At 47.6% G+C, this 27380-nt stretch overlaps 1 protein-coding gene across 3 annotated transcripts in view; it reads right to left on the bottom strand.

Moving 5' to 3' along the window:
- The window catches only part of LOC127928024 (cdc42-interacting protein 4 homolog), a 57198-nt gene that overhangs the window by 5987 nt on the left and 23831 nt on the right, over positions 1–27380 (bottom strand). The window contains exons 7-10 of one of the 3 annotated variants that reach the window (XM_052514926.1): positions 27225–27374; positions 23368–23514; positions 21821–21985; positions 17513–17542 (exon numbers count right to left, since the gene is read on the bottom strand). In XM_052514926.1, coding sequence (XP_052370886.1) covers positions 17513–17542; positions 21821–21985; positions 23368–23514; positions 27225–27374 — 492 coding nt within the window. The remainder of the gene's footprint in view (positions 1–17512; positions 17543–21820; positions 21986–23367; positions 23515–27224; positions 27375–27380) is intronic. The other 2 variants (XM_052514927.1, XM_052514928.1) reach the window with 2 other exon arrangements.

Here is a 27380-nt window from a genome sequence, read left to right as displayed (position 1 = left end):
TCGAACACTGTAATAACTAGCCCACGTCTCCCCCAATCTAACGCTGTAATAACTAGCCCACGTCTCCCCTACGTCTCCCCCAATCTAACGCTGTAATAACTAGCCCACGTCTCCCACAATCCAACGCTGTAATAACTAGCCCACATCTCCCCCAATCTAACGCTGTAATAACTAGCCCACGTCTCCCCCAATCTAACGCTGTAATAACTAGCCCACGTCTCCCCCAATCCAACACTGTAATAACTAGCCCACGTCTCCCCCAATCTAACGCTGTAATAACTAGCCCACGTCTCCCCCAATCTAACGCTGTAATAACTAGCCTACGTCTCCCCCAATCTAACGCTGTAATAACTAGCCCACATCTCCCCCAATCTAACGCTGTAATAACTAGCCCACGTCTCTCCCAATCTAACACTGTAATAACTAGCCCACGTCTCCCCCAATCTAACGCTGTTATAACTAGCCCACGTCTCCCCCAATCTAACGCTGTAATAACTAGCCCACGTCTCCCCCACTCTAACGCTGTAATAACTAGCCCACGTCTCCCCCAATCCAACGCTGTAATAACTAGCCCACATCTCCCCCACGTCTCCCCCAATCCAACGCTGTAATAACTAGCCCACATCTCCCCAATCAAACGCTGTAATAACTAGCCCACGTCTCACCCAATATAACGCTGTAATAACTAGCCTACGTCTCCCCCAATCTAACACTGTAATAACTAGCCCACATCTCCCCCAATCTAACGCTGTAATAACTAGCCCACGTCTCCCCCAATCCAACGCTGTAATAACTAGCCCACGTCTCCCCCAATCTAACGCTGTAATAACTAGCCCACGTCTCCCCCAATCTAACGCTGTAATAACTAGCCTACGTCTCCCCCAATCTAACGCTGTAATAACTAGCCCACGTCTCCCCCAAACTAACGCTGTAATAACTAGCCTACGTCTCCCCCAATCTAACACTGTAATAACTAGCCCACGTCTCCCCCAATCTAACGCTGTAATAACTAGCCCACATCTCCCCCAATCCAACGCTGTAATAACTAGCCCACGTCTCCCCCAATCTAACGCTGTAATAACTAGCCCACGTCTCCCACAATCCAACGCTGTAATAACTAGCCCACATCTCCCCCAATCCAACGCTGTAATAACTAGCCCACGTCTCCCCCAATCTAACACTGTAATAACTAGCCCACGTCTCCCCCAATCTAACGCTGTAATAACTAGCCCACGTCTCCCCCAATCCAACACTGTAATAACTAGCCCACATCTCCCCCAATCCAACGCTGTAATAACTAGCCCACGTCTCCCCCAATCTAACACTGTAATAACTAGCCCACGTCTCCCCCAATCTAACACTGTAATAACTAGCCCACGTCTCTCCCAATCCAACACTGTAATAACTAGCCCACGTCTCCCCCAATCTAATGCTGTAATAACTAGCCCACGTCTCCCCCAATCCAACACTGTAATAACTAGCCCACGTCTCCCCCAATCTAACGCTGTAATAACTAGCCCACGTCTCCCCCAATATAACGCTGTAATAACTAGCCCACGTCTCCCCCAATCTAACGCTGTAATAACTAGCCCACGTCTCCCCCATGTCTCCCCCAATCTAACGCTGTAATAACTAGCCTACGTCTCCCCCAATCTAACACTGTAATAACTAGCCCACGTCTCCCCCAATATAACGCTGTAATAACTAGCCCACGTCTCCCCCAATCTAACGCTGTAATAACTAGCCCACGTCTCCCCCAATCTAACGCTGTAATAACTAGCCCACGTCTCCCCCAATCCAACGCTGTAATAACTAGCCCACGTCTCCCCCAATCTAACACTGTAATAACTAGCCCACGTCTCCCCCAATCTAACGCTGTAATAACTAGCCCACGTCTCCCCCAATCCAACGCTGTAATAACTAGCCCACGTCTCCCCCAATCTAACACTGTAATAACTAGCCCACGTCTCCCCCAATCTAACACTGTAATAACTAGCCCACGTCTCTCCCAATCCAACGCTGTAATAACTAGCCCACGCCTCCCCCAATCTAACGCTGTAATAACTAGCCCACGTCTCCCCCAATCCAACACTGTAATAACTATCCCACGTCTCCCCCAATCGAACGCTGTAATAACTAGCCCACGTCTCCCCCAATCCAACGCTGTAATAACTAGCCCACGTCTCCCCCAATCTAACGCTGTAATAACTAGCCCACGTCTCCCCCAATCTAACGCTGTAATAACTAGCCCACGTCTCCCCCAATCTAATGCTGTAATAACTAGCCTACGTCTCCCCCAATCTAATGCTGTAATAACTAGCCCACGTCTCCCCCAATCCAACGCTGTAATAACTAGCCCACGTCTCCCCCAATCTAACGCTGTAATAACTAGCCCACATCTCCCCCAATCTAACGCTGTAATAACTAGCCCACGTCTCCCCCAATCCAACGCTGTAATAACTAGCCCACGTCTCCCCCAATCCAACGCTGTAATAACTAGCCCATGTCTCCCCCAATCTAACGCTGTAATAACTAGCCCACGTCTCCCCCAATCTAATGCTGTAATAACTAGCCCACGTCTCCCCCAATCTAATGCTGTAATAACTAGCCTACGTCTCCCCCAATCTAACGCTGTAATAACTAGCCCACGTCTCCCCCAATCTAATGCTGTAATAACTAGCCTACTTCTCCCCCAATCTAACGCTGTAATAACTAGCCCACGTCTCCCCCAATCTAATGCTGTAATAACTAGCCCACGTCTCCCCCAATCTAATGCTGTAATAACTAGCCCACGTCTCCCCCAATCTAACGCTGTAATAACTAGCCCACGTCTCTCCCAATCTAACACTGTAATAACTAGCCCACATCTCCCCCAATCTAACGCTGTAATAACTAGCCCACGTCTCTCCCAATCTAACACTGTAATAACTAGCCTACGTCTCCCCCAATCTAACACTGTAATAACTAGCCCACATCTCCCCCAATCCAACGCTGTAATAACTAGCCCACGTCTCTCCCAATCTAACGCTGTAATAACTAGCCCACGTCTCCCCCAATCTAACGCTGTAATAACTAGCCCACATCTCCCCCAATCCAACGCTGTAATAACTAGCCCACGTCTCTCCCAATCTAACACTGTAATAACTAGCCCACGTCTCCCCCAATCTAACACTGTAATAACTAGCCCACGTCTCCCCAATCCAACGCTGTAATAACTAGCCCACGTCTCCCCCAATCTAACACTGTAATAACTAGCCCACGTCTCCCCCAATCTAATGCTGTAATAACTAGCCCACGTCTCCCCAATCCAACGCTGTAATAACTAGCCTACGTCTCCCCCAATCCAACGCTGTAATAACTAGCCCACGTCTCCCCCAATCTAACGCTGTAATAACTAGCCCACGTCTCCCCCAATCTAACGCTGTAATAACTAGCCCACGTCTCTCCCAATCTAACGCTGTAATAACTAGCCCACGTCTCTCCCAATCTAACACTGTAATAACTAGCCCACGTCTCCCCCAATCTAACACTGTAATAACTAGCCCACGTCTCTCCCAATCTAACGCTGTAATAACTAGCCCACGTCTCTCCCAATCTAACGCTGTAATAACTAGCCCACGTCTCTCCCAATCTAACACTGTAATAACTAGCCCACGTCTCCCCCAAACACTCTAATAACAATAGAAATGTGGTAAGAATATCTTCCATTAGCCCACGTCTCCCCCAATCTAACACTGTAATAACTAGCCCACGTCTCCCCCAATCTAACGCTGTAATAACTAGCCTACGTCTCCCCCAATCTAACGCTGTAATAACTAGCCCACGTCTCCCCCAATCTAACACTGTAATAACTAGCCCACGTCTCCCCCAATCTAACGCTGTAATAACTAGCCCACGTCTCCCCAATCCAACGCTGTAATAACTAGCCCACGTCTCCCCAATCCAACGCTGTAATAACTAGCCTACGTCTCCCCCAATCCAACGCTGTAATAACTAGCCCACGTCTCCCCCAATCTAACACTGTAATAACTAGCCCACGTCTCCCCAATCCAACGCTGTAATAACTAGCCTACGTCTCCCCCAATCCAACGCTGTAATAACTAGCCCACGTCTCCCCCAATCTAACGCTGTAATAACTAGCCCACGTCTCCCCCAATCTAACGCTGTAATAACTAGCCCACGTCTCCCCCAATCTAATGCTGTAATAACTAGCCCACGTCTCCCCAATCCAACGCTGTAATAACTAGCCTACGTCTCCCCCAATCCAACGCTGTAATAACTAGCCCACGTCTCCCCCAATCTAACGCTGTAATAACTAGCCCACGTCTCCCCAATCCAACGCTGTAATAACTAGCCCACGTCTCTCCCAATCTAACACTGTAATAACTAGCCCACGTCTCCCCCAATCTAACGCTGTTATAACAGCCCATCTCCCCCAATCTAACGCTGTAATAACTAGCCCACGTCTCCCCACTCTAACGCTGTAATAACTAGCCCACGTCTCCCCCAATCCAACGCTGTAATAACTAGCCCACATCTCCCCACGTCTCCCCCAATCCAACGCTGTAATAACTAGCCCACATCTCCCCCAATCAAACGCTGTAATAACTAGCCCACGTCTCCCCCAATCCAACGCTGTAATAACTAGCCCACGTCTCCCCCAATCTAACACTGTAATAACTAGCCCACATCTCCCCCAATCTAACGCTGTAATAACTAGCCCACGTCTCCCCCAATCCAACGCTGTAATAACTAGCCCACGTCTCCCCCAATCTAACGCTGTAATAACTAGCCCACGTCTCCCCCAAACTAACGCTGTAATAACTAGCCTACGTCTCCCCCAATCTAACACTGTAATAACTAGCCCACGTCTCCCCCAATCTAACGCTGTAATAACTAGCCCACATCTCCCCCAATCCAACGCTGTAATAACTAGCCCACGTCTCCCCCAATCTAACGCTGTAATAACTAGCCCACGTCTCCCACAATCCAACGCTGTAATAACTAGCCCACATCTCCCCCAATCCAACGCTGTAATAACTAGCCCACGTCTCCCCCAATCTAACACTGTAATAACTAGCCCACGTCTCCCCCAATCTAACGCTGTAATAACTAGCCCACGTCTCCCCCAATCCAACACTGTAATAACTAGCCCACATCTCCCCCAATCCAACGCTGTAATAATAATAATAATAATAATATATGCCATTTAGCTGACGCTTTTATCCAAAGCGACTTACAGTCATGTGTGCATACATTCTACGTATGGGTGGTCCCGGGAATCGAACCCACTACCCTGGCGTTATCTAACGCTGTAATAACTAGCCCACGTCTCCCCCAATCTAACGCTGTAATAACTAGCCTACGTCTCCCCCAATCTAACACTGTAATAACTAGCCCACGTCTCCCCCAATATAACGCTGTAATAACTAGCCCACGTCTCCCCCAATCTAACGCTGTAATAACTAGCCCACGTCTCCCCCAATCTAACGCTGTAATAACTAGCCCACGTCTCCCCCAATCCAACGCTGTAATAACTAGCCCACGTCTCCCCCAATCTAACACTGTAATAACTAGCCCACGTCTCCCCCAATCTAACGCTGTAATAACTAGCCCACGTCTCCCCCAATCCAACGCTGTAATAACTAGCCCACGTCTCCCCCAATCTAACACTGTAATAACTAGCCCACGTCTCCCCCAATCTAACACTGTAATAACTAGCCCACGTCTCTCCCAATCCAACGCTGTAATAACTAGCCCACGCCTCCCCCAATCTAACGCTGTAATAACTAGCCCACGTCTCCCCCAATCCAACACTGTAATAACTATCCCACGTCTCCCCCAATCGAACGCTGTAATAACTAGCCCACGTCTCCCCCAATCTAACGCTGTAATAACTAGCCCACGTCTCCCCCAATCTAACGCTGTAATAACTAGCCCACGTCTCCCCCAATCTAACGCTGTAATAACTAGCCCACGTCTCCCCCAATCTAATGCTGTAATAACTAGCCCACGTCTCCCCCAATCTAATGCTGTAATAACTAGCCCACGTCTCCCCCAATCCAACGCTGTAATAACTCCCACGTCTCCCCAATCTAACGCTGTAATAACTAGCCCACGTCTCCCCCAATCTAACGCTGTAATAACTAGCCCACGTCTCCCCCAATCTAATGCTGTAATAACTAGCCTACGTCTCCCCCAATCTAATGCTGTAATAACTAGCCCACGTCTCCCCCAATCCAACGCTGTAATAACTAGCCCACGTCTCCCCCAATCTAACGCTGTAATAACTAGCCCACATCTCCCCCAATCTAACGCTGTAATAACTAGCCCACGTCTCCCCCAATCCAACGCTGTAATAACTAGCCCACGTCTCCCCCAATCCAACGCTGTAATAACTAGCCCATGTCTCCCCCAATCTAACGCTGTAATAACTAGCCCACGTCTCCCCCAATCTAATGCTGTAATAACTAGCCTACGTCTCCCCCAATCTAATGCTGTAATAACTAGCCCACGTCTCCCCCAATCCAACGCTGTAATAACTAGCCCACGTCTCCCCCAATCTAACGCTGTAATAACTAGCCCACATCTCCCCCAATCTAACGCTGTAATAACTAGCCCACGTCTCCCCCAATCCAACGCTGTAATAACTAGCCCACGTCTCCCCCAATCCAACGCTGTAATAACTAGCCCATGTCTCCCCCAATCTAACGCTGTAATAACTAGCCCACGTCTCTCCCAATCTAACACTGTAATAACTAGCCCACATCTCCCCCAATCTAACGCTGTAATAACTAGCCCACGTCTCTCCCAATCTAACACTGTAATAACTAGCCTACGTCTCCCCCAATCTAACACTGTAATAACTAGCCCACATCTCCCCCAATCCAACGCTGTAATAACTAGCCCACGTCTCTCCCAATCTAACGCTGTAATAACTAGCCCACGTCTCCCCCAATCTAACACTGTAATAACTAGCCCACGTCTCCCCCAATCTAACGCTGTAATAACTAGCCCACGTCTCCCCCAATCTAACGCTGTAATAACTAGCCCACGTCTCTCCCAATCTAACACTGTAATAACTAGCCCACATCTCCCCCAATCTAACGCTGTAATAACTAGCCCACGTCTCTCCCAATCTAACACTGTAATAACTAGCCTACGTCTCCCCCAATCTAACACTGTAATAACTAGCCCACATCTCCCCCAATCCAACGCTGTAATAACTAGCCCACGTCTCCCCAATCTAACACTGTAATAACTAGCCCACGTCTCCCCCAATCTAACACTGTAATAACTAGCCCACGTCTCCCCCAATCTAACACTGTAATAACTAGCCCACGTCTCCCCCAATCTAACGCTGTAATAACTAGCCCACGTCTCCCCCAATCTAACACTGTAATAACTAGCCCACGTCTCCCCCAATCCAACGCTGTAATAACTAGCCCACGTCTCTCCCAATCTAACACTGTAATAACTAGCCCACGTCTCCCCAATCCAACGCTGTAATAACTAGCCCACGTCTCTCCCAATCTAACGCTGTAATAACTAGCCTACGTCTCCCCCAATCTAACGCTGTAATAACTAGCCTACGTCTCCCCCAATCTAACGCTGTAATAACTAGCCCACGTCTCCCCCAATCTAACGCTGTAATAACTAGCCTACGTCTCCCCCAATCTAACGCTGTAATAACTCCCACGTCTCCCCCAATCTAACACTGTAATAACTAGCCCACGTCTCTCCCAATCTAACGCTGTAATAACGCTGTCTCCCCCAATCTAACGCTGTAATAACTAGCCCACGTCTCTCCCAATCTAACACTGTAATAACTAGCCCACGTCTCCCCCAATCTAACACTGTAATAACTAGCCCACGTCTCCCCCAATCTAACACTGTAATAACTAGCCCACGTCTCCCCCAATCCAACGCTGTAATAACTAGCCCACGTCTCCCCCAATCTAACACTGTAATAACTAGCCCACGTCTCCCCCAATCTAACACTGTAATAACTAGCCCACGTCTCCCCCAATCTAACGCTGTAATAACTAGCCCACGTCTCCCCCAAACACTCTAATAACAATAGAAATGTGGTAAGAATATCTTCCATTAGCCCACGTCTCCCCAATCCAACGCTGTAATAACTAGCCCACGTCTCCCCCAATCCAACACTGTAATAACTAGCCCACGTCTCCCCCAATCTAACGCTGTAATAACTAGCCTACGTCTCCCCCAATCCAACGCTGTAATAACTAGCCCACGTCTCCCCCAATCTAACACTGTAATAACTAGCCCACGTCTCCCCCAATCTAACACTGTAATAACTAGCCCACGTCTCTCCCAATCTAACGCTGTAATAACTAGCCCACGTCTCCCCCAATCTAACGCTGTAATAACTAGCCCACGTCTCTCCCAATCTAACACTGTAATAACTAGCCCACGTCTCCCCCAATCCAACGCTGTAATAACTAGCCCACGTCTCCCCCAATCTAACGCTGTAATAACTAGCCCACGTCTCCCCCAATCTAACGCTGTAATAACTAGCCCACGTCTCTCCCAATCTAACACTGTAATAACTAGCCCACGTCTCCCCCAATCTAACGCTGTAATAACTAGCCCACGTCTCTCCCAATCTAACGCTGTAATAACTAGCCCACGTCTCCCCCAATCTAACACTGTAATAACTAGCCTACGTCTCCCCCAATCCAACTCTGTAATAACTAGCCCACGTCTCCCCAATCCAACGCTGTAATAACTAGCCTACGTCTCCCCCAATCCAACTCTGTAATAACTAGCCCACGTCTCCCCAATCCAACGCTGTAATAACTAGCCTACGTCTCCCCCAATCTAACGCTGTAATAACTAGCCCACGTCTCTCCCAATCTAACACTGTAATAACTAGCCTACGTCTCCCCCAATCTAACACTGTAATAACTAGCCCACGTCTCCCCCAATCTAACACTGTAATAACTAGCCCACGTCTCCCCAATCTAACGCTGTAATAACTAGCCCACGTCTCCCCCAATCCAACGCTGTAATAACTAGCCCACGTCTCCCCCAATCTAACGCTGTAATAACTAGCCCACATCTCCCCCAATCCAACGCTGTAATAACTAGCCCACGTCTCCCCCAATCCAACGCTGTAATAACTAGCCCACGTCTCTCCCAATCTAACGCTGTAATAACTAGCCCACGTCTCTCCCAATCTAACGCTGTAATAACTAGCCCACGTCTCTCCCAATCTAACGCTGTAATAACTAGCCCACGTCTCCCCCAATCTAACGCTGTAATAACTAGCCCACATCTCCCCCAATCCAACGCTGTAATAACTAGCCCACGTCTCTCCCAATCTAACACTGTAATAACTAGCCCACGTCTCCCCCAATCTAACGCTGTAATAACTAGCCCACGTCTCTCCCAATCTAACGCTGTAATAACTAGCCCACGTCTCTCCCAATCTAACGCTGTAATAACTAGCCCACGTCTCCCCCAAACACTCTAATAACAATAGAAATGTGGTAAGAATATCTTCCATTAGCCCACGTCTCCCCCAATCTAACGCTGTAATAACTAGCCCACGTCTCTCCCAATCTAACGCTGTAATAACTAGCCCACGTCTCTCCCAATCTAACACTGTAATAACTAGCCCACGTCTCCCCCAATCTAACACTGTAATAACTAGCCCACGTCTCCCCCAATCTAACGCTGTAATAACTAGCCCACGTCTCCCCCAATCTAACGCTGTAATAACTAGCCCACGTCTCCCCCAATCTAACGCTGTAATAACTAGCCCACGTCTCCCCCAATCTAACGCTGTAATAACTAGCCCACGTCTCCCCCAATCTAACGCTGTAATAACTAGCCCACGTCTCCCCCAATCTAACGCTGTAATAACTAGCCCACGTCTCCCCCAATCTAACGCTGTAATAACTAGCCCACGTCTCCCCCAATCTAACGCTGTAATAACTAGCCCACGTCTCTCCCAATCTAACGCTGTAATAACTAGCCCACGTCTCCCCCAATCTAACGCTGTAATAACTAGCCCACGTCTCCCCCAATCTAACGCTGTAATAACTAGCCCACGTCTCCCCCAATCACTCTAATAACAATAGAAATGTGGTAAGAATATCTTCCATTAGCCCACGTCTCCCCCAATCTAACACTGTAATAACTAGCCCACGTCTCCCCCAATCTAACGCTGTAATAACTAGCCCACGTCTCTCCCAATCTAACACTGTAATAACTAGCCCACGTCTCTCCCAATCTAACACTGTAATAACTAGCCCACGTCTCTCCCAATCTAACACTGTAATAACTAGCCCACGTCTCCCCCAATCTAACGCTGTAATAACTAGCCCACGTCTCCCCCAATCACTCTAATAACAATAGAAATGTGGTAAGAATATCTTCCATTAGCCCACGTCTCCCCCAATCTAACACTGTAATAACTAGCCCACGTCTCCCCCAATCTAACGCTGTAATAACTAGCCCACGTCTCCCCCAATCTAACGCTGTAATAACTAGCCCACGTCTCCCCCAAACACTCTAATAACAATAGAAATGTGGTAAGAATATCTTCCATTAGCCCACGTCTCCCCCAATCTAACACTGTAATAACTAGCCCACGTCTCCCCCAATCTAACGCTGTAATAACTAGCCCACGTCTCCCCCAATCTAACGCTGTAATAACTAGCCCACGTCTCCCCCAATCTAACGCTGTAATAACTAGCCCACGTCTCCCCCAATCTAACGCTGTAATAACTAGCCCACGTCTCCCCCAATCTAACGCTGTAATAACTAGCCCACGTCTCCCCCAATCTAACGCTGTAATAACTAGCCCACGTCTCTCCCAATCTAACACTGTAATAACTAGCCCACGTCTCCCCCAAACACTCTAATAACAATAGAAATGTGGTAAGAATATCTTCCATTAGCCCACGTCTCCCCCAATCTAACACTGTAATAACTAGCCCACGTCTCCCCCAATCTAACGCTGTAATAACTAGCCCACGTCTCTCCCAATCTAACGCTGTAATAACTAGCCCACGTCTCCCCCAATCTAACGCTGTAATAACTAGCCCACGTCTCTCCCAATCTAACGCTGTAATAACTAGCCCACGTCTCCCCCAATCTAACGCTGTAATAACTAGCCCACGTCTCCCCCAATCTAACGCTGTAATAACTAGCCCACGTCTCCCCCAATCTAACGCTGTAATAACTAGCCCACGTCTCCCCCAATCTAACGCTGTAATAACTAGCCCACGTCTCCCCCAATCTAACGCTGTAATAACTAGCCCACGTCTCCCCCAATCTAACACTGTAATAACTAGCCCACGTCTCCCCCAATCTAACGCTGTAATAACTAGCCCACGTCTCCCCCAATCTAACGCTGTAATAACTAGCCCACGTCTCCCCCAATCTAACGCTGTAATAACTAGCCCACGTCTCCCCCAATCTAACGCTGTAATAACTAGCCCACGTCTCCCCCAATCTAACGCTGTAATAACTAGCCCACGTCTCCCCCAATCTAACGCTGTAATAACTAGCCCACGTCTCCCCAATCTAACGCTGTAATAACTAGCTCTCTCCCAATCTAACGCTGTAATAACTAGCCCACGTCTCCCCCAATCTAACGCTGTAATAACTAGCCCACATCTCCCCCAATCTAACGCTGTAATAACTAGCCCCATGTCTCTCCCAATCTAACACTGTAATAACTAGCCCACGTCTCCCCCAATCTAACGCTGTTATAACTAGCCCACGTCTCCCCCAATCTAACGCTGTAATAACTAGCCCACGTCTCCCCCACTCTAACGCTGTAATAACTAGCCCACGTCTCCCCCAATCCAACGCTGTAATAACTAGCCCACATCTCCCCCACGTCTCCCCCAATCCAACGCTGTAATAACTAGCCCACATCTCCCCAATCAAACGCTGTAATAACTAGCCCACGTCTCACCCAATCTAACGCTGTAATAACTAGCCTACGTCTCCCCCAATCTAACACTGTAATAACTAGCCCACATCTCCCCCAATCTAACGCTGTAATAACTAGCCCACGTCTCCCCCAATCCAACGCTGTAATAACTGCCCACGTCTCCCCCAATCTAACGCTGTAATAACTAGCCCACGTCTCCCCCAATCTAACGCTGTAATAACTAGCCTACGTCTCCCCCAATCTAACGCTGTAATAACTAGCCCACGTCTCCCCCAAACTAACACTGTAATAACTAGCCTACGTCTCCCCCAATCTAACACTGTAATAACTAGCCCACGTCTCCCCCAATCTAACGCTGTAATAACTAGCCCACATCTCCCCCAATCCAACGCTGTAATAACTAGCCCACGTCTCCCCCAATCTAACGCTGTAATAACTAGCCCACGTCTCCCACAATCCAACGCTGTAATAACTAGCCCACATCTCCCCCAATCCAACGCTGTAATAACTAGCCCACGTCTCCCCCAATCTAACACTGTAATAACTAGCCCACGTCTCCCCCAATCTAACGCTGTAATAACTAGCCCACGTCTCCCCAATCCAACACTGTAATAACTAGCCCACATCTCCCCCAATCCAACGCTGTAATAACTAGCCCACGTCTCCCCCAATCTAACACTGTAATAACTAGCCCACGTCTCCCCCAATCTAACACTGTAATAACTAGCCCACGTCTCCCCAATCCAACACTGTAATAACTAACGTCTCCCCCAATCTAATGCTGTAATAACTAGCCCACGTCTCCCCCAATCCAACACTGTAATAACTAGCCCACGTCTCCCCCAATCTAACGCTGTAATAACTAGCCCACGTCTCCCCCAATATAACGCTGTAATAACTAGCCCACGTCTCCCCCAATCTAACGCTGTAATAACTAGCCCACGTCTCCCCCACGTCTCCCCCAATCTAACGCTGTAATAACTAGCCTACGTCTCCCCCAATCTAACACTGTAATAACTAGCCCACGTCTCCCCCAATATAACGCTGTAATAACTAGCCCACGTCTCCCCCAATCTAACGCTGTAATAACTAGCCCACGTCTCCCCCAATCTAACGCTGTAATAACTAGCCCACGTCTCCCCCAATCCAACGCTGTAATAACTAGCCCACGTCTCCCCCAATCTAACACTGTAATAACTAGCCCACGTCTCCCCCAATCTAACGCTGTAATAACTAGCCCACGTCTCCCCCAATCCAACGCTGTAATAACTAGCCCACGTCTCCCCCAATCTAACACTGTAATAACTAGCCCACGTCTCCCCCAATCTAACACTGTAATAACTAGCCCACGTCTCTCCCAATCCAACGCTGTAATAACTAGCCCACGCCTCCCCCAATCTAACGCTGTAATAACTAGCCCACGTCTCCCCCAATCCAACACTGTAATAACTATCCCACGTCTCCCCCAATAACGCTGTAATAACTAGCCCACGTCTCCCCCAATCCAACGCTGTAATAACTAGCCCACGTCTCCCCCAATCTAACGCTGTAATAACTAGCCCACGTCTCCCCCAATCTAACGCTGTAATAACTAGCCCACGTCTCCCCCAATCTAATGCTGTAATAACTAGCCTGTCTCCCCCAATCTAACGCTGTAATAACTAGCCCACGTCTCCCCCAATCCAACGCTGTAATAACTAGCCCACGTCTCCCCCAATCTAACGCTGTAATAACTAGCCCACATCTCCCCCAATCTAACGCTGTAATAACTAGCCCACGTCTCCCCCAATCCAACTCTGTAATAACTAGCCCACGTCTCCCCCAATCCAACGCTGTAATAACTAGCCCATGTCTCCCCCAATCTAACGCTGTAATAACTAGCCCACGTCTCCCCCAATCTAATGCTGTAATAACTAGCCCACGTCTCCCCCAATCTAATGCTGTAATAACTAGCCTACGTCTCCCCCAATCTAACGCTGTAATAACTAGCCCACGTCTCCCCCAATCTAACGCTGTAATAACTAGCCCACGTCTCCCCCAATCTAATGCTGTAATAACTAACGCTGTAATAACTAGCCCACGTCTCCCCAATCTAATGCTGTAATAACTAGCCCACGTCTCCCCCAATCTAATGCTGTAATAACTAGCCCACGTCTCCCCCAATCTAACGCTGTAATAACTGCCCACGTCTCTCCCAATCTAACACTGTAATAACTAGCCCACATCTCCCCCAATCTAACGCTGTAATAACTAGCCCACGTCTCTCCCAATCTAACACTGTAATAACTAGCCTACGTCTCCCCCAATCTAACACTGTAATAACTAGCCCACATCTCCCCCAATCCAACGCTGTAATAACTAGCCCACGTCTCTCCCAATCTAACGCTGTAATAACTAGCCCACGTCTCCCCCAATCTAACACTGTAATAACTAGCCCACATCTCCCCCAATCCAACGCTGTAATAACTAGCCCACGTCTCCCCAATCTAACGCTGTAATAACTGCCCACGTCTCCCCCAATCCAACGCTGTAATAACTAGCCCACGCCTCTCCCCCAATCCAACGCTGTAATAACTAGCCCACGTCTCCCCCAATCTAACACTGTAATAACCCCACGTCTCCCACGAATCCGCTGTAATAACTCTCCCCCAACTAACGCTGTAATAACTAATACGTCTCCCCAATCCAACGCTGTAATAACTAGCCCACGTCTCTCCCAATCTAACACTGTAATAACTAGCCCACGTCTCCCCAATCTAACGCTGTAATAACTAGCCCACGTCTCCCCCAATCTAACGCTGTAATAACTAGCCCACGTCTCCCCCAATCTAACGCTGTAATAACTAGCCCACGTCTCCCCCAATCCAACGCTGTAATAACTAGCCCACATCTCCCCCCAGCCCCCCAATCCAACGCTGTAATAACTCCCACATCTCCCCCAATCAAACGCTGTAATAACTAGCCCACGTCTCCCCCAATCCAACGCTGTAATAACTAGCCCACGTCTCCCCCAATCTAACGCTGTAATAACTAGCCCACGTCTCCCCCAATCCAACGCTGTAATAACTAGCCCACGTCTCCCCCAATCTAACGCTGTAATAACTAGCCCACGTCTCCCCCAACTAACGCTGTAATAACTAGCCTACAATCTAACACTGTAATAACTAGCCCACGTCTCCCCCAATCTAACGCTGTAATAACTAGCCCACATCTCCCCCAATCCAACGCTGTAATAACTAGCCCACGTCTCCCCCAATCTAACGCTGTAATAACTAGCCCACGTCTCCCCAATCCAACGCTGTAATAACTAGCCCACATCTCCCCCAATCCAACGCTGTAATAACTAGCCCACGTCTCCCCCAATCTAACACTGTAATAACTAGCCCACGTCTCCCCCAATCTAACGCTGTAATAACTAGCCCACGTCTCCCCCAATCCAACACTGTAATAACTCCCACATCTCCCCCACAACGCTGTAATAACTAATAATAATAATAATATATGCCATTTAGCTCGCTTTTAGCCAGTCACTACGCCCACGTCTCCCAATCTAACGCTGTAATAACTAGCCCACGTCTCCCCAATCTAACGCTGTAATAACTGCCTACGTCTCCCCCAATCTAACACTGTAATAACTAGCCCACGTCTCCCCCAATCCAACGCTGTAATAACTAGCCCACGTCTCCCCCAATCTAACGCTGTAATAACTAGCCCACGTCTCCCCCAATCTAACGCTGTAATAACTAGCCCACGTCTCCCCCACTCTAACGCTGTAATAACTAGCCCACGTCTCCCCCAATCAAACCCTGTAATAACTAGCCCACGTCTCCCCCAATCCAACGCTGTAATAACTAGCCCACGTCTCCCCCAATCTAACGCTGTAACAGCCCACGTGCTGTAATAACTAGCCCACGTCTCCCCCAATCTAACACTGTAATAACTAGCCCACGTCTCCCCAATCTAACACTGTAATAACTAGCCTGTCTCCCCCAATCTAACGCTGTAATAACTAGCCCACGTCTCCCCCAATCTAACACTGTAATAACTAGCCCACGTCTCCCCCAATCTAACGCTGTAATAACTAGCCCACGTCTCCCCCAATCTAACTGTAATAACTGCCCACGTCTCCCCAATCTAACGCTGTAATAACTAGCCCACGTCTCCCCCAATCTAACGCTGTAATAACTAGCCCACGTCTCCCCCAATCTAATGCTGTAATAACGCCCACGTCTCCCCCAATCTAATGCTGTAATAACTAGCCCACGTCTCCCCCAATCCAACGCTGTAATAACTAGCCCACGTCTCCCCCAATCTAACGCTGTAATAACTAGCCCACGTCTCCCCCAATCTAACGCTGTAATAACTAGCCCACGTCTCCCCCAATCCAACGCTGTAATAACTAGCCCACGTCTCCCCCAATCCAACGCTGTAATAACTAGCCCACGTCTCCCCCAATCTAACGCTGTAATAACTAGCCCACGTCTCCCCCAATCCAACGCTGTAATAACTAGCCCACGTCTCCCCCAATCTAACGCTGTAATAACTAGCCCACGTCTCCCCAATCTAACACTGTAATAACTAGCCCACGTCTCCCCCAATCTAACACTGTAATAACTAGCCCACGTCTCCCCCAATCTAACACTGTAATAACTAGCCCACGTCTCCCCCAATCTAACACTGTAATAACTAGCCCACATCTCCCCCAATCTAACACTGTAATAACTAGCCCACGTCTCTCCCAATCTAACACTGTAATAACAGCCCACGTCTCCCCAATCTAACACTGTAATAACTAGCCCACGTCTCCCCCAATCTAACACTGTAATAACTAGCCCACGTCTCCCCAATCCAACACTGTAATAACTAGCCCACATCTCCCCCAATCTAACACTGTAATAACTAGCCCACGCTCCCCCAATCCAACGCTGTAATAACTAGCCCACGTCTCCCCAATCTAACTGTAATAACTGCCCACATAATCCAACGCCCCCACGTCTCCCCCAAACACTAATAACAATAGAAATGTGGTAAGAATATCTTCCATTAGCCCACGTCTCCACCAATCTAACGCTTTAACATTTGTGAGATGTAGTGAACAAGTGCACACTTCAGGAGACAGGAGATATTATTGGGACGCACCCCAGACGTTGAGGTCCACAGTACTGCTGGTTGTTATCTTTGTCCTCTCAACACCTCCAGAGTACTGACTGGATAACATTAACCGTAACCATAGAAACCCCGTTCTAAACCGTAACCATAGAAACCCTGTTCTAAACCGTAACCATAGAAACCCTGTTCTAAACCGTAACCATAGAACCCCTGTTCTAAACCGTAACCATAGAAACCCTGATCTAAACCGTAACCATAGAAACCCTGATCTAAACCGTAACCATAGGAACCCTGATCTAAACCGTAACCATAGGAAGTGTTACCATGTTAACTACCATGGAGAGAAGAACACCAGTCAGTACTGTGGAGGTGGAGGCCTGGGTTACATCTAACCGTAACCATAGGAACCCTGATCTAAACCGTAACCATAGGAACCCTGATCTAAACCGTAACCATAGGAAGTGTTACCATGTGCTTGTCAGCATTTATCCTCTGGAACTTGAGAAGGATGGACACTCATCGTGAGACACACACACATAGATAAACAGAAACACACATGTATTGTGACATCTTCAGACGTTGTAAACAAACAACAAAATGTCCTCATCCACCAATCAGCATTGGGCTTACCTGTCCATCTAGCCCAGGGCTGTCCAATCCTGGTCCTGGAGGGCCCAAACACTTCTGGTTTTCACCCCCTCCTAATTAACTACCAGGTAGAAACAAAAAAACAGAAGTGTTTGGACCCTCCAGGAACGGAATTGGACAGCCCTGATCTAGCCAATCAGTCTCTGTTGTTGGAACCTTGGACCCCTGTGACTCACCTGAGAATGCTGGTTACCCAATACACTGATCGGTTTTCCTCCCATAATCCTATACGATCCATTAGATACTAACCTAACCACTGATCTAGGACCAGATTACCCTCCTAAAATCCTAACCTGAATCATTAGATACTAACCTAACCACTGATCTAGGACCAGATTACCCTCCTACAATCCTAACCTGAATCATTAGATACTAATCTAACCACTGATCTAGGACCAGATTACCCTCCTACAATCCTAACCTGAATCATTAGATACTAATCTAACCACTGATCTAGGACCAGATTACCCTCCTACAATCCTATCCTGAACCATTAGATACTAACCTAACCACTGATCTAGGACCAGATTACCCTCCTACAATCCTAACCTGATCCATTAGGAGGGGAAACACCAAACTGTCCTCAGATCTAGGGAGACTCACCGGTCTGTGCAGAGCCCTGAAGGTAGCAAGGTGAGGTTTGACAGAACGGTTAAACTCTCTCAGGCAGAAAGAGAGAGGGGCGCGACCCAGCTTAGAGAGGGGGAAGGGGTTAGGGGGAGGGGGCAGAGATAGAGGGGTGTGAGAACTGGGGAGGGAAGAACGAGGAAAAGGAGGAAGACAAGGTGGGAAAGGAGAAAACCACTGGAGAAGGAGAGATAGACACCATAAAGAAAAACGAAGAGGATTAAGGCTATGAGAAAAGAGAAGAAAATACCCTGAAGAAACACTATGTAGAGACATAGAATCATTACACACACACACACACACACACACACACACACACACACACACACACACACACACACACACACACACACACACACACACACACACACACACACACACACACACACACACACACACACACACACACACACACACACACACACACAGAGAGCTCTTTGAATTGAGAGAGAAAGACACATAGCTAGAATTGGCCCCTCAGGTGTAAGAGGGGAGCAGAGAGGTGTCTGTGTATAGAGGGGGGTCTGATTACCCAACACTAAGAACTATCCATGCCCCTGACCAGGCTTTTCCAATGATAGAGATGAAGGATGAAAAGAATGCTGTAGCCCAATGACAGAGGAAGAGAAGAGAGATGGGTAGAGGACAGGAGGGAGACAAAATAGAAGAGAGATGGGTAGAGGACAGGAGGGAGACGAAAGAGAAGAGAGATGGGTGGAGGATGGGAGGGAAAGGCTGGTCGACCCCTGGTCTATTGTACCTGGCTCCTCTTTCTCAAGTGACAGAGCTGAGCTTAGTGCACGCTTTGGAGTGGGGTAGTGTAGGGTGCAAGATTCATCCGTGGGCCGGTCGTCTGAGCAGATGGTCGAGGGGCCGAAACGTTATTATAATAATAATGAAAATAAATGTGTACCCAGTAGACCGTCCCCCAGTAAGGCAGAGAAGAGACTGTCCCTCAGTAAGACAGAGAAGAGACCGTCCCTCAGTAAGACAGAGAAGAGACCGTCCCCCAGTAAGACAGAGAAGAGACCGTCCCCAGTAAGACAGAGAAGAGACCGTCCCCCAGTAAGACAGAGAAGAGACCGTCCCCCAGTAAGACAGAGAAGAGACCGTCCCCCAGTAAGACCGAGAAGAGACCGTCCCCCAGTAAGACAGAGAAGAGACCGTCCCCCAGTAAGACAGAGAAGAGACCGTCCCCCTCAGTAAGACAGAGAAGAGACCGTCCCCAGTAAGACAGAGAAGAGACCGTCCCCCAGTCAGACCGAGAAGAGACCGTCCCCCAGTCAGACCGAGAAGAGACCGTCCCCCAGTAAGACAGAGAAGAGACCGTCCCCAGTAAGACCGAGAAGAGACCGTCCCCCAGTAAGACCGAGAAGAGACCGTCCCCCAGTAAGACCGAGAAGAGACCGTCCCCCAGTAAGACCGAGAAGAGACCGTCCCCCAGTAAGACCGAGAAGAGACCGTCCCCCAGTAAGACCGAGAAGAGACCGTCCCCCAGTAAGACCGAGAAGAGACCGTCCCCCAGTAAGACCGAGAAGAGACCGTCCCCCAGTAAGACCGAGAAGAGACCGTCCCTCAGTAAGACCGAGAAGAGACCGTCCCTCAGTAAGACCGAGAAGAGACCGTCCCCCAGTAAGACCGAGAAGAGACCGTCCCCAGTAAGACCGAGAAGAGACCGTCCCCAGTAAGACAGAGAAGAGACCGTCCCCCAGTAAGACAGAGAAGAGACCGTCCCCAGTAAGACAGAGAAGAGACCGTCCCCAGTCAGACAGAGAAGAGACCGTCCCCAGTAAGACCGAGAAGAGACCGTCCCCCAGTAAGACCGAGAAGAGACCGTCCCCAGTAAGACAGAGAAGAGACCGTCCCCAGTAAGACAGAGAAGAGACCGTCCCCCAGTAAGACAGAGAAGAGACCGTCCCCAGTAAGACAGAGAAGAGACCGTCCCCAGTAAGACAGAGAAGAGACCGTCCCCAGTCAGACAGAGAAGAGACCGTCCCCAGTCAGACAGAGAAGAGACCGTCCCCCAGTCAGACAGAGAAGAGACCGTCCCCAGTAAGACAGAGAAGAGACCGTCCCCAGTCAGACCGAGAAGAGACCGTCCCTCAGTAAGACCGAGAAGAGACCGTCCCTCAGTAAGACCGAGAAGAGACCGTCCCCCAGTAAGACAGAGAAGAGACCGTCCCCCAGTCAGACAGAGAAGAGACCGTCCCTCAGTCAGACAGAGAAGAGACCGTCCCCCAGTAAGACCGAGAAGAGACCGTCCCCCAGTAAGACCGAGAAGAGACCGTCCCCCAGTCAGACAGAGAAGAGACTGTCCCTCCGCAAGACCGAGAAGAGACCGTCCCTCAGTAAGACCGAGAAGAGACCGTCCCCCAGTCAGACAGAGAAGAGACCGTCCCTCAGTAAGACAGAGAAGAGACCGTCCCCCAGTCAGACAGAGAAGAGACCGTCCCCCAGTCAGACAGAGAAGAGACCGTCCCCAGTAAGACAGAGAAGAGACCGTCCCCCAGTAAGACAGAGAAGAGACCGTCCCCCAGTAAGACAGAGAAGAGACCGTCCCCCAGTAAGACAGAGAAGAGACCGTCCCCAGTAAGACAGAGAAGAGACCGTCCCCAGTCAGACAGAGAAGAGACCGTCCCTCAGTCAGACAGAGAAGAGACCGTCCCCAGTAAGACAGAGAGAAGAGACCGTCCCCCAGTCAGACAGAGAAGAGACCGTCCCCAGTCAGACAGAGAAGAGACCGTCCCTCAGTCAGACCGAGAAGAGACCGTCCCCAGTAAGACCGAGAAGAGACCGTCCCCAGTAAGACCGAGAAGAGACCGTCCCCAGTCAGACAGAGAAGAGACTGTCCCTCCGAAGACCGAGAAGAGACCGTCCCTCAGTAAGACCGAGAAGAGACCGTCCCCCAGTAAGACAGAGAAGAGACCGTCCCCAGACAGACAGAGAAGAGACCGTCCCCCAGTCAGACAGAGAAGAGACCGTCCCTCAGTAAGACAGAGAAGAGACCGTCCTCAGTAAGACAGAGAAGAGACCGTCCCTCAGTAAGACAGAGAAGAGACCGTCCCTCAGTCAGACAGAGAAGCGACCGTCCCCAGTAAGACAGAGAAGAGACCGTCCCCCAGTAAGACAGAGAAGAGACCGTCCCCAGTAAGACCGAGAAGCGACCGACTGGATTGAAAATAACAATCATAATTTCATACCTTGATTATTTGCAGGAATACTTTGGAACAGATTTCCTGAATTTAAACATTGTTTTACATAATTCCTGGTCATTTGCAGTCTATAAAAAATGTTATCTTCTATTCCCATTTTGTTAAAACAAAGACTTTTTGGGGCCCCCAAAAAATGACTCTGTTGCAGGTGTACAGTGTAGTGTTCAGGGTGCTAGTATATACCTTGTTCTTGTGACTGAAGGGCCACAGTTTAGAGTGTATTTTAGGGTGGTTGAGGCTGGAGTCTGACGTAGGTTAGTGTGTAAGGTGTAGTGTGAAGGGTACATACCTTGGTTTTCTTGTGACTGAAGGGCCACAGTTTAGTGCGTATTTTAGGTTGGTTGAGGTTGGCGTCTGAGGAGGCTGGTTTGATACCTTGGCTGTAGTCTTCAAAGTCCACTTCAGCCGGTCGCTCAAAACCTGACTTGTGTTGTTCTATAAACCGCAAGGAGTCCTGAAGACACACAGGACATGGCAAGTGAGAGTGTGTGTGTGTGTGTTAGCACCCGTGTACGTGTGTGTGTTAGCACCCGTGTGTGTTAGCACCCGGGTGTGTGTGTGTGTGTGTGTGTGTGTGTGTATAGGTGTGTGTGTATAGGTGTGGTGAGTGTGTGTGTATAGGTGTGTGTGTGTGTGTGTGTGTAGGTGTGTGTGTGTGTGTGTGTAGGTGTGTGTGTAGGTGTGTGTGTAGGTGTGTGTGTAGGTGTGTGTGTAGGTGTGTGTGTGTAGTGTGTGTAGGTGTGTGTGTAGGTGTGTGTAGGTGTGTGTGTATAGGTGTGTGTGTATAGGTGTGGTGTGTGTGTGTAGGTGTGTGTGTGTGTGTATAGGTGGTGTGTGTGTATAGGTGTGTGTGTGTGTGTATAGGTGTGTGTGTGTGTATAGGTGTGTGTGTGTGTGTGTATAGGTGTGTGTGTGTGTGTATAGGTGTGTGTGTGTGTGTGTGTATAGGTGTGTGTGTATAGGTGTGTGTGTGTGTATAGGTGTGTGTGTGTGGTGTGTGTGTGTGTAGGTGTGTGTGTGTGTGTATAGGTGTGTGTGTGTGTGTGTGTATAGGTGTGTGTATAGTGTGTGTGTGGTGTGTGTATAGGTGTGTGTGTGTGTGTATAGGTGTGTGTGTGTATAGGTGTGTGTGTGTGTGTGTAGGTGTGTGTGTGTGTGTGTGTGTGTGTGTAGGTGTGTGTGTATAGGTGTGTGTGTATAGGTGTGTGTGTGTATAGGTGTGTGTGTGTGTGTGTATGTGTGTATATACATGTGTGTGTGTGTATAGGTGTGTGTGTATAGGTGTGTGTGTGTGTGTATAGTGTGTGTGTAGTGTGTGTGTGTGTGGTGTGTGTGTATAGGTGTGTGTGTGTGTGTGTGTATAGGTGTGTGTGTGTGTATAGTGTGTGTGTGTGTAGGTGTGTATAGGTGTGTGTGTGTGTGTATAGGTGTGTGTGTGTGTGTGTGTAGGTGTGTGTGTGTGTGTGTATAGGTGTGTGTGTGTGTGTGTGTGTAGGTGTGTGTGTGTATAGGTGTGTATAGGTGTGTGTGTATAGGTGTGTGTGTGGTGTGTGCGTGTGTGTGTGTGTATAGGTGTGTGTGGTGTGTGTGTGTATAGTGTGTGTGTGTGTGTATAGGTGTGTGTGTGTGTGTGTGTGTGTGTGTGTGTGTGTGTGTGTGGTGTGCTGGGTGTGTGTGTGTGTGTGTGTGTGTGTAGGTGTGTGTGTGTGTATATGTGTGTGTGTGTGTGTGTGTATAGGTGTGTGTGTGTGTGTGTGTGTGTGTGTGTATAGGTGTGTGTGTGTGTGTGTGTGTGTGTGTGTGTGTGTGTGTGTATAGGTGTGTGTGTGTTCTCACCTGTTTGCCGTTGGTGTTCCCCCCTGCCATACTGATCCCGTCCAGACATTTAGTGATGATGGGTAAAACCTTCTTCTCTACCTCAGCAAACTGACTGTAGCCCTCTGCCAAGCACCTGATACGCCGCTCATCCATATCCTGCAGCTTCTACACACACACACACACACACATTATATATATATACACACACACACACACACACACACACACACACACACACACACAAAAAGTCCTGTATAACTGACCTTGAGGGGACACAAAAATTCAGTCCCATTCAAAATGATATTTTCGCTAAAAAAAAGATAGCATTTGACCTTGTGGGGGACTAACAACATGTCCCCAGTTGGATCTAATGTTTGTTTGTTTACTATTCTAGTAGAGACTTCTGGTCCCCACAAGTATAGTTAAACACACACACACACACACACACATTACAGTACCAGTCAACAGTTTGGACATTCCAGGGTTTCTTTATTGTTTACTATTTTCTACATTGTAGAATAACAGTGAAGACATCAAAACTGTGGTAAACTTAAGATGTAAACAAATCAAAATATTGTTTATATTTGAGATTCTTCAAAGTAGCCACCCTTTGCCTTGATGACAGCTTTGCACACTCTTTGCATTCTCTCAACCAGCTTCATGAGGTAGTCACCTGGAATGCATTTCAATTAACAGGTGTGCCTTGTTAGAAGTTAATTTGTGGAATTTCTTTCCTTCTTGATGCGTTTGAGACTATCAGTTCTGTTGTGACAAGGTAGGGGTGGTATACAGAAGATAGCCGTATTTGGTAAAATACCAAGTCCATATTATGGCAAGAACAGCTCAAATAAGCAAAGAGAAACGACAGCCTATCGTTACTTTAAGACATAAAAGGTCAGTCAATCTGGAAAATGTCAAGAACCTTGAAAGTTTCTTCAAGTGCAGTCACAAAAACCATCAAGAGCTATGATGAAACTGGCTCTCATGAGGACCGCCACAGGAAAGGAAGACCCAGAGTTACCTCTGCTGCAGAGGATAAGTTCATTACAGTTAACTGCACCTCAGATTGCAGCCCAAATAAATGCTTCACAGAGTTCAAGTAACAGACACATCTCAACATCTACTGTTCAGAGGAGACTGTGTGAATCAAGCCTTCATGGTCAAATTGCTGCAAAGAAACCACTACTAAAGGACTCCAATAAGAAGAAGTGACTTGCTTGGGCCAAGAAACACACGCAATGGACATTAGACCAGTGGATATCTGTCCTCTGGTCTGATGAGTCTAAATTTGAGATGTTGTTTCCAACCGCTGTGCATTTGTGAGGCGTAGAGTAGGTGAACGGATGATCTCTACATGTGTGGTTCCCACCGTGAAGCATGGAGGAGGAGGTGGAGTCAATCACCACCTTCCGGAGACACCTGAAACCCCACCTCTTCAAGGAATACCTAGGATAGGGTAAGTAATCCTTCTCACCCCCCCCCCCCTAAAAAGATTTAGATGCACTATTGTAAAGTGGCTGTTCCACTGGATGTCTTAAGGTGTATGCACCAATTTGTAAGTCGCTCTGGATAAGAGCGTCTGCTAAATGACTTAAATGTAATGTAATGTGTGATGACGTGCTTTGCTGGTGACACTGTTAGTGATTTATTTAGAATTCAAAAAGGCACACTTAACCAGCATGGCTACCACATCATTCTGCGCTTAGTGGGACTATCATTTATTTTTCAACAGGACAATGACCCAACACACCTCCAGGCTGTGTAAGGGCTATTTGACCAAGGAGAGTGATGGAGTGCTGCATCAGATGACCTGGTCTCCACAAATCACTCGACCTCAACCCAATTGAGATGGTTTGGGATGAGTTGGACCGCAGAGTGAAGGAAAAGCAGCCAACAAGTGCTCAGCATACGTGGGAACTCCTTCAAGACTGTTGGAAAAGCATTCCACATGAAGCTGGTTGAGAGAATGCCAAGAGTGTGCAAAGAATCTCAAATATAAAATATATTTTGATAACTTTTTTGGATCCTACATGATTCCATGTCTTATTTCAGAGCTTTGATATCTTCACTATTATTCTACAATGTAGAAAATAGTCAATATTAAGAAAAACCCTTGAATGAGTTTGTGTCCAAACCTTTGACTGGTACTGTGTGTATATACAGTGTATATACAGTTGAAATCGGAAGTTTACATACACCTTAGCCAATTATATTTAAACTTCGTTTTTCACAATTCCTGACATTTAATCCTAGTAAAAATCCCAGTCTTACTTCAGTTAGGATCACCACTTTATTTTAATAATGTGAAATGTCAGAGAAATAGTAGAGAGAATGATTTATTTCAGCTTTAATTTCTTTCATCACATTCCCAGTGGGTCAGAAGTTTATATACACTCAATTAGTATTTGGTAGCATTGCCTTTAAAGTTGTTTAACTTGGGTCAAACGTATCGGGTAGCCTTCCACAAGCTTCCCCTAATACGTTGGGTGAATTTTGGCCCATTCCTCCTGACAGAGCTGGTGTAATGAGTCAGGTTTGTAGGCCTCCTTGCTCGCACACACTTTTTCATTTCTGCCCACAAATGTTCTATAGGATTGAGGTCAGGGCTTTGTGATGGCCACTCCAGTACCTTGACTGTTGTCCTTAAGCCATTTTGCCACAACTTTGGAAGTATGCTTGGATTCATCGTCCATTTGGAAGACCCATTTGCAACCAAGCTTTAACTTCCTGACTGATGTCTTGAGATGTTGCTTCAATATATGCACATAGTTTTCCTGCCTAATGATGCCATCTATTTTGTGAAGTGCACCAGTCTCTCCTGCAGCAAAGCACCCCCGCATCATGATGCTGCCACCCCCGTGCTTCACGGTTGGGATGATGTTCTTCGGCTTGCAAGCCTCCCCCTTTTTCCTCCAAACATAAATGGTAATTACGGCCAAACAGTTACGATCTTTGTCCCCATGTGCAGTTGCAAACCGTAGTCTGGCTTTTTTATGGCAGTTTTGTAGCAGTGGCTTCTTCCTTGCTGAGCAGCCTTTCAGGTTCTGTCGATATAGGACTTGTTTTACTGTGGATATAGATACTTTTGTACCCGTTTTCTCAAGTATCTTCACAAGGTCCTTTGCTGTTGTTCTGGGATTGATTTGCACTTTTCACACCAAAGTACGTTAATTTCTAGGAGACAGAACGTGTCTCCTTCATGAGTGGTATGATGTCTGCATGGTCCCATGGTGTTTATACTTGCGTACTATTGTTTGTACAGATTAACGTGGTACCTTCAGGTGTTTGGAAATTGCTCCCAAGGACGAACCAGACTTGGAGGTTTACAATTGTTTTTATGAGGTCTTGACTGATTTCTTTAGATTTTCCCATGATGTCAAGCAAAGAGGCACTGAGTTTGAAAGTAGGCCTTGAAATGCATCCACAGGTACACCTCCTATTGACTCAAATGATGTCAATTAGCCTATCAGAAGCTTCTAAAGCCATGACATCATTTTCTGGAATCTTCCAAGCTGTTTAAGTCAACTTAATGTATGTAAACTTCTGACCCACTGGAATGGTGATGCAGTGAATTATAAGTGAAATAATCTATCTGTAAACAAATGTTGGAAAAATGACTTGTGTCATGCCCAAAGTAGATGTCCTAAAAACTATAGTTTGTTAACAAGAATTTTGTGGAGTGGTTGAAAAACAAGATTTAATGACTCCAACCTAAGTGTGTTTAAACTTCCGACTTCAACTGTGTGTATATATATATATATATATATATATATATATATATATATATATATATATATATATATATATATATATATATATATATATATATCTCTCACACACACAACGTAAGTAAATCAGTAAGTAAAGTGTGTTACATTAAACAGCTGCGGTATCTCTGTGTAGTAGAAGGTGTTCTGTTCCTTGTTGTATTTCTGGAGCTGGGCGGCGTAGTCGTTCCTGCACTCCTCTGCTGTGTGTGTCTTCACATGGGCATGTTGCTTCACCTGGACACACACCTGTATTAACTGGTA

Source organism: Oncorhynchus keta, unplaced genomic scaffold, assembly GCF_023373465.1.
Source record: "Oncorhynchus keta strain PuntledgeMale-10-30-2019 unplaced genomic scaffold, Oket_V2 Un_scaffold_2010_pilon_pilon, whole genome shotgun sequence".
Classification (NCBI taxonomy): Eukaryota; Metazoa; Chordata; class Actinopteri; order Salmoniformes; family Salmonidae; genus Oncorhynchus; species Oncorhynchus keta.
The sequence above is the reverse complement of the archived record's forward strand: the minus strand, read 5'-3'. Positions and strand labels throughout refer to the sequence as shown.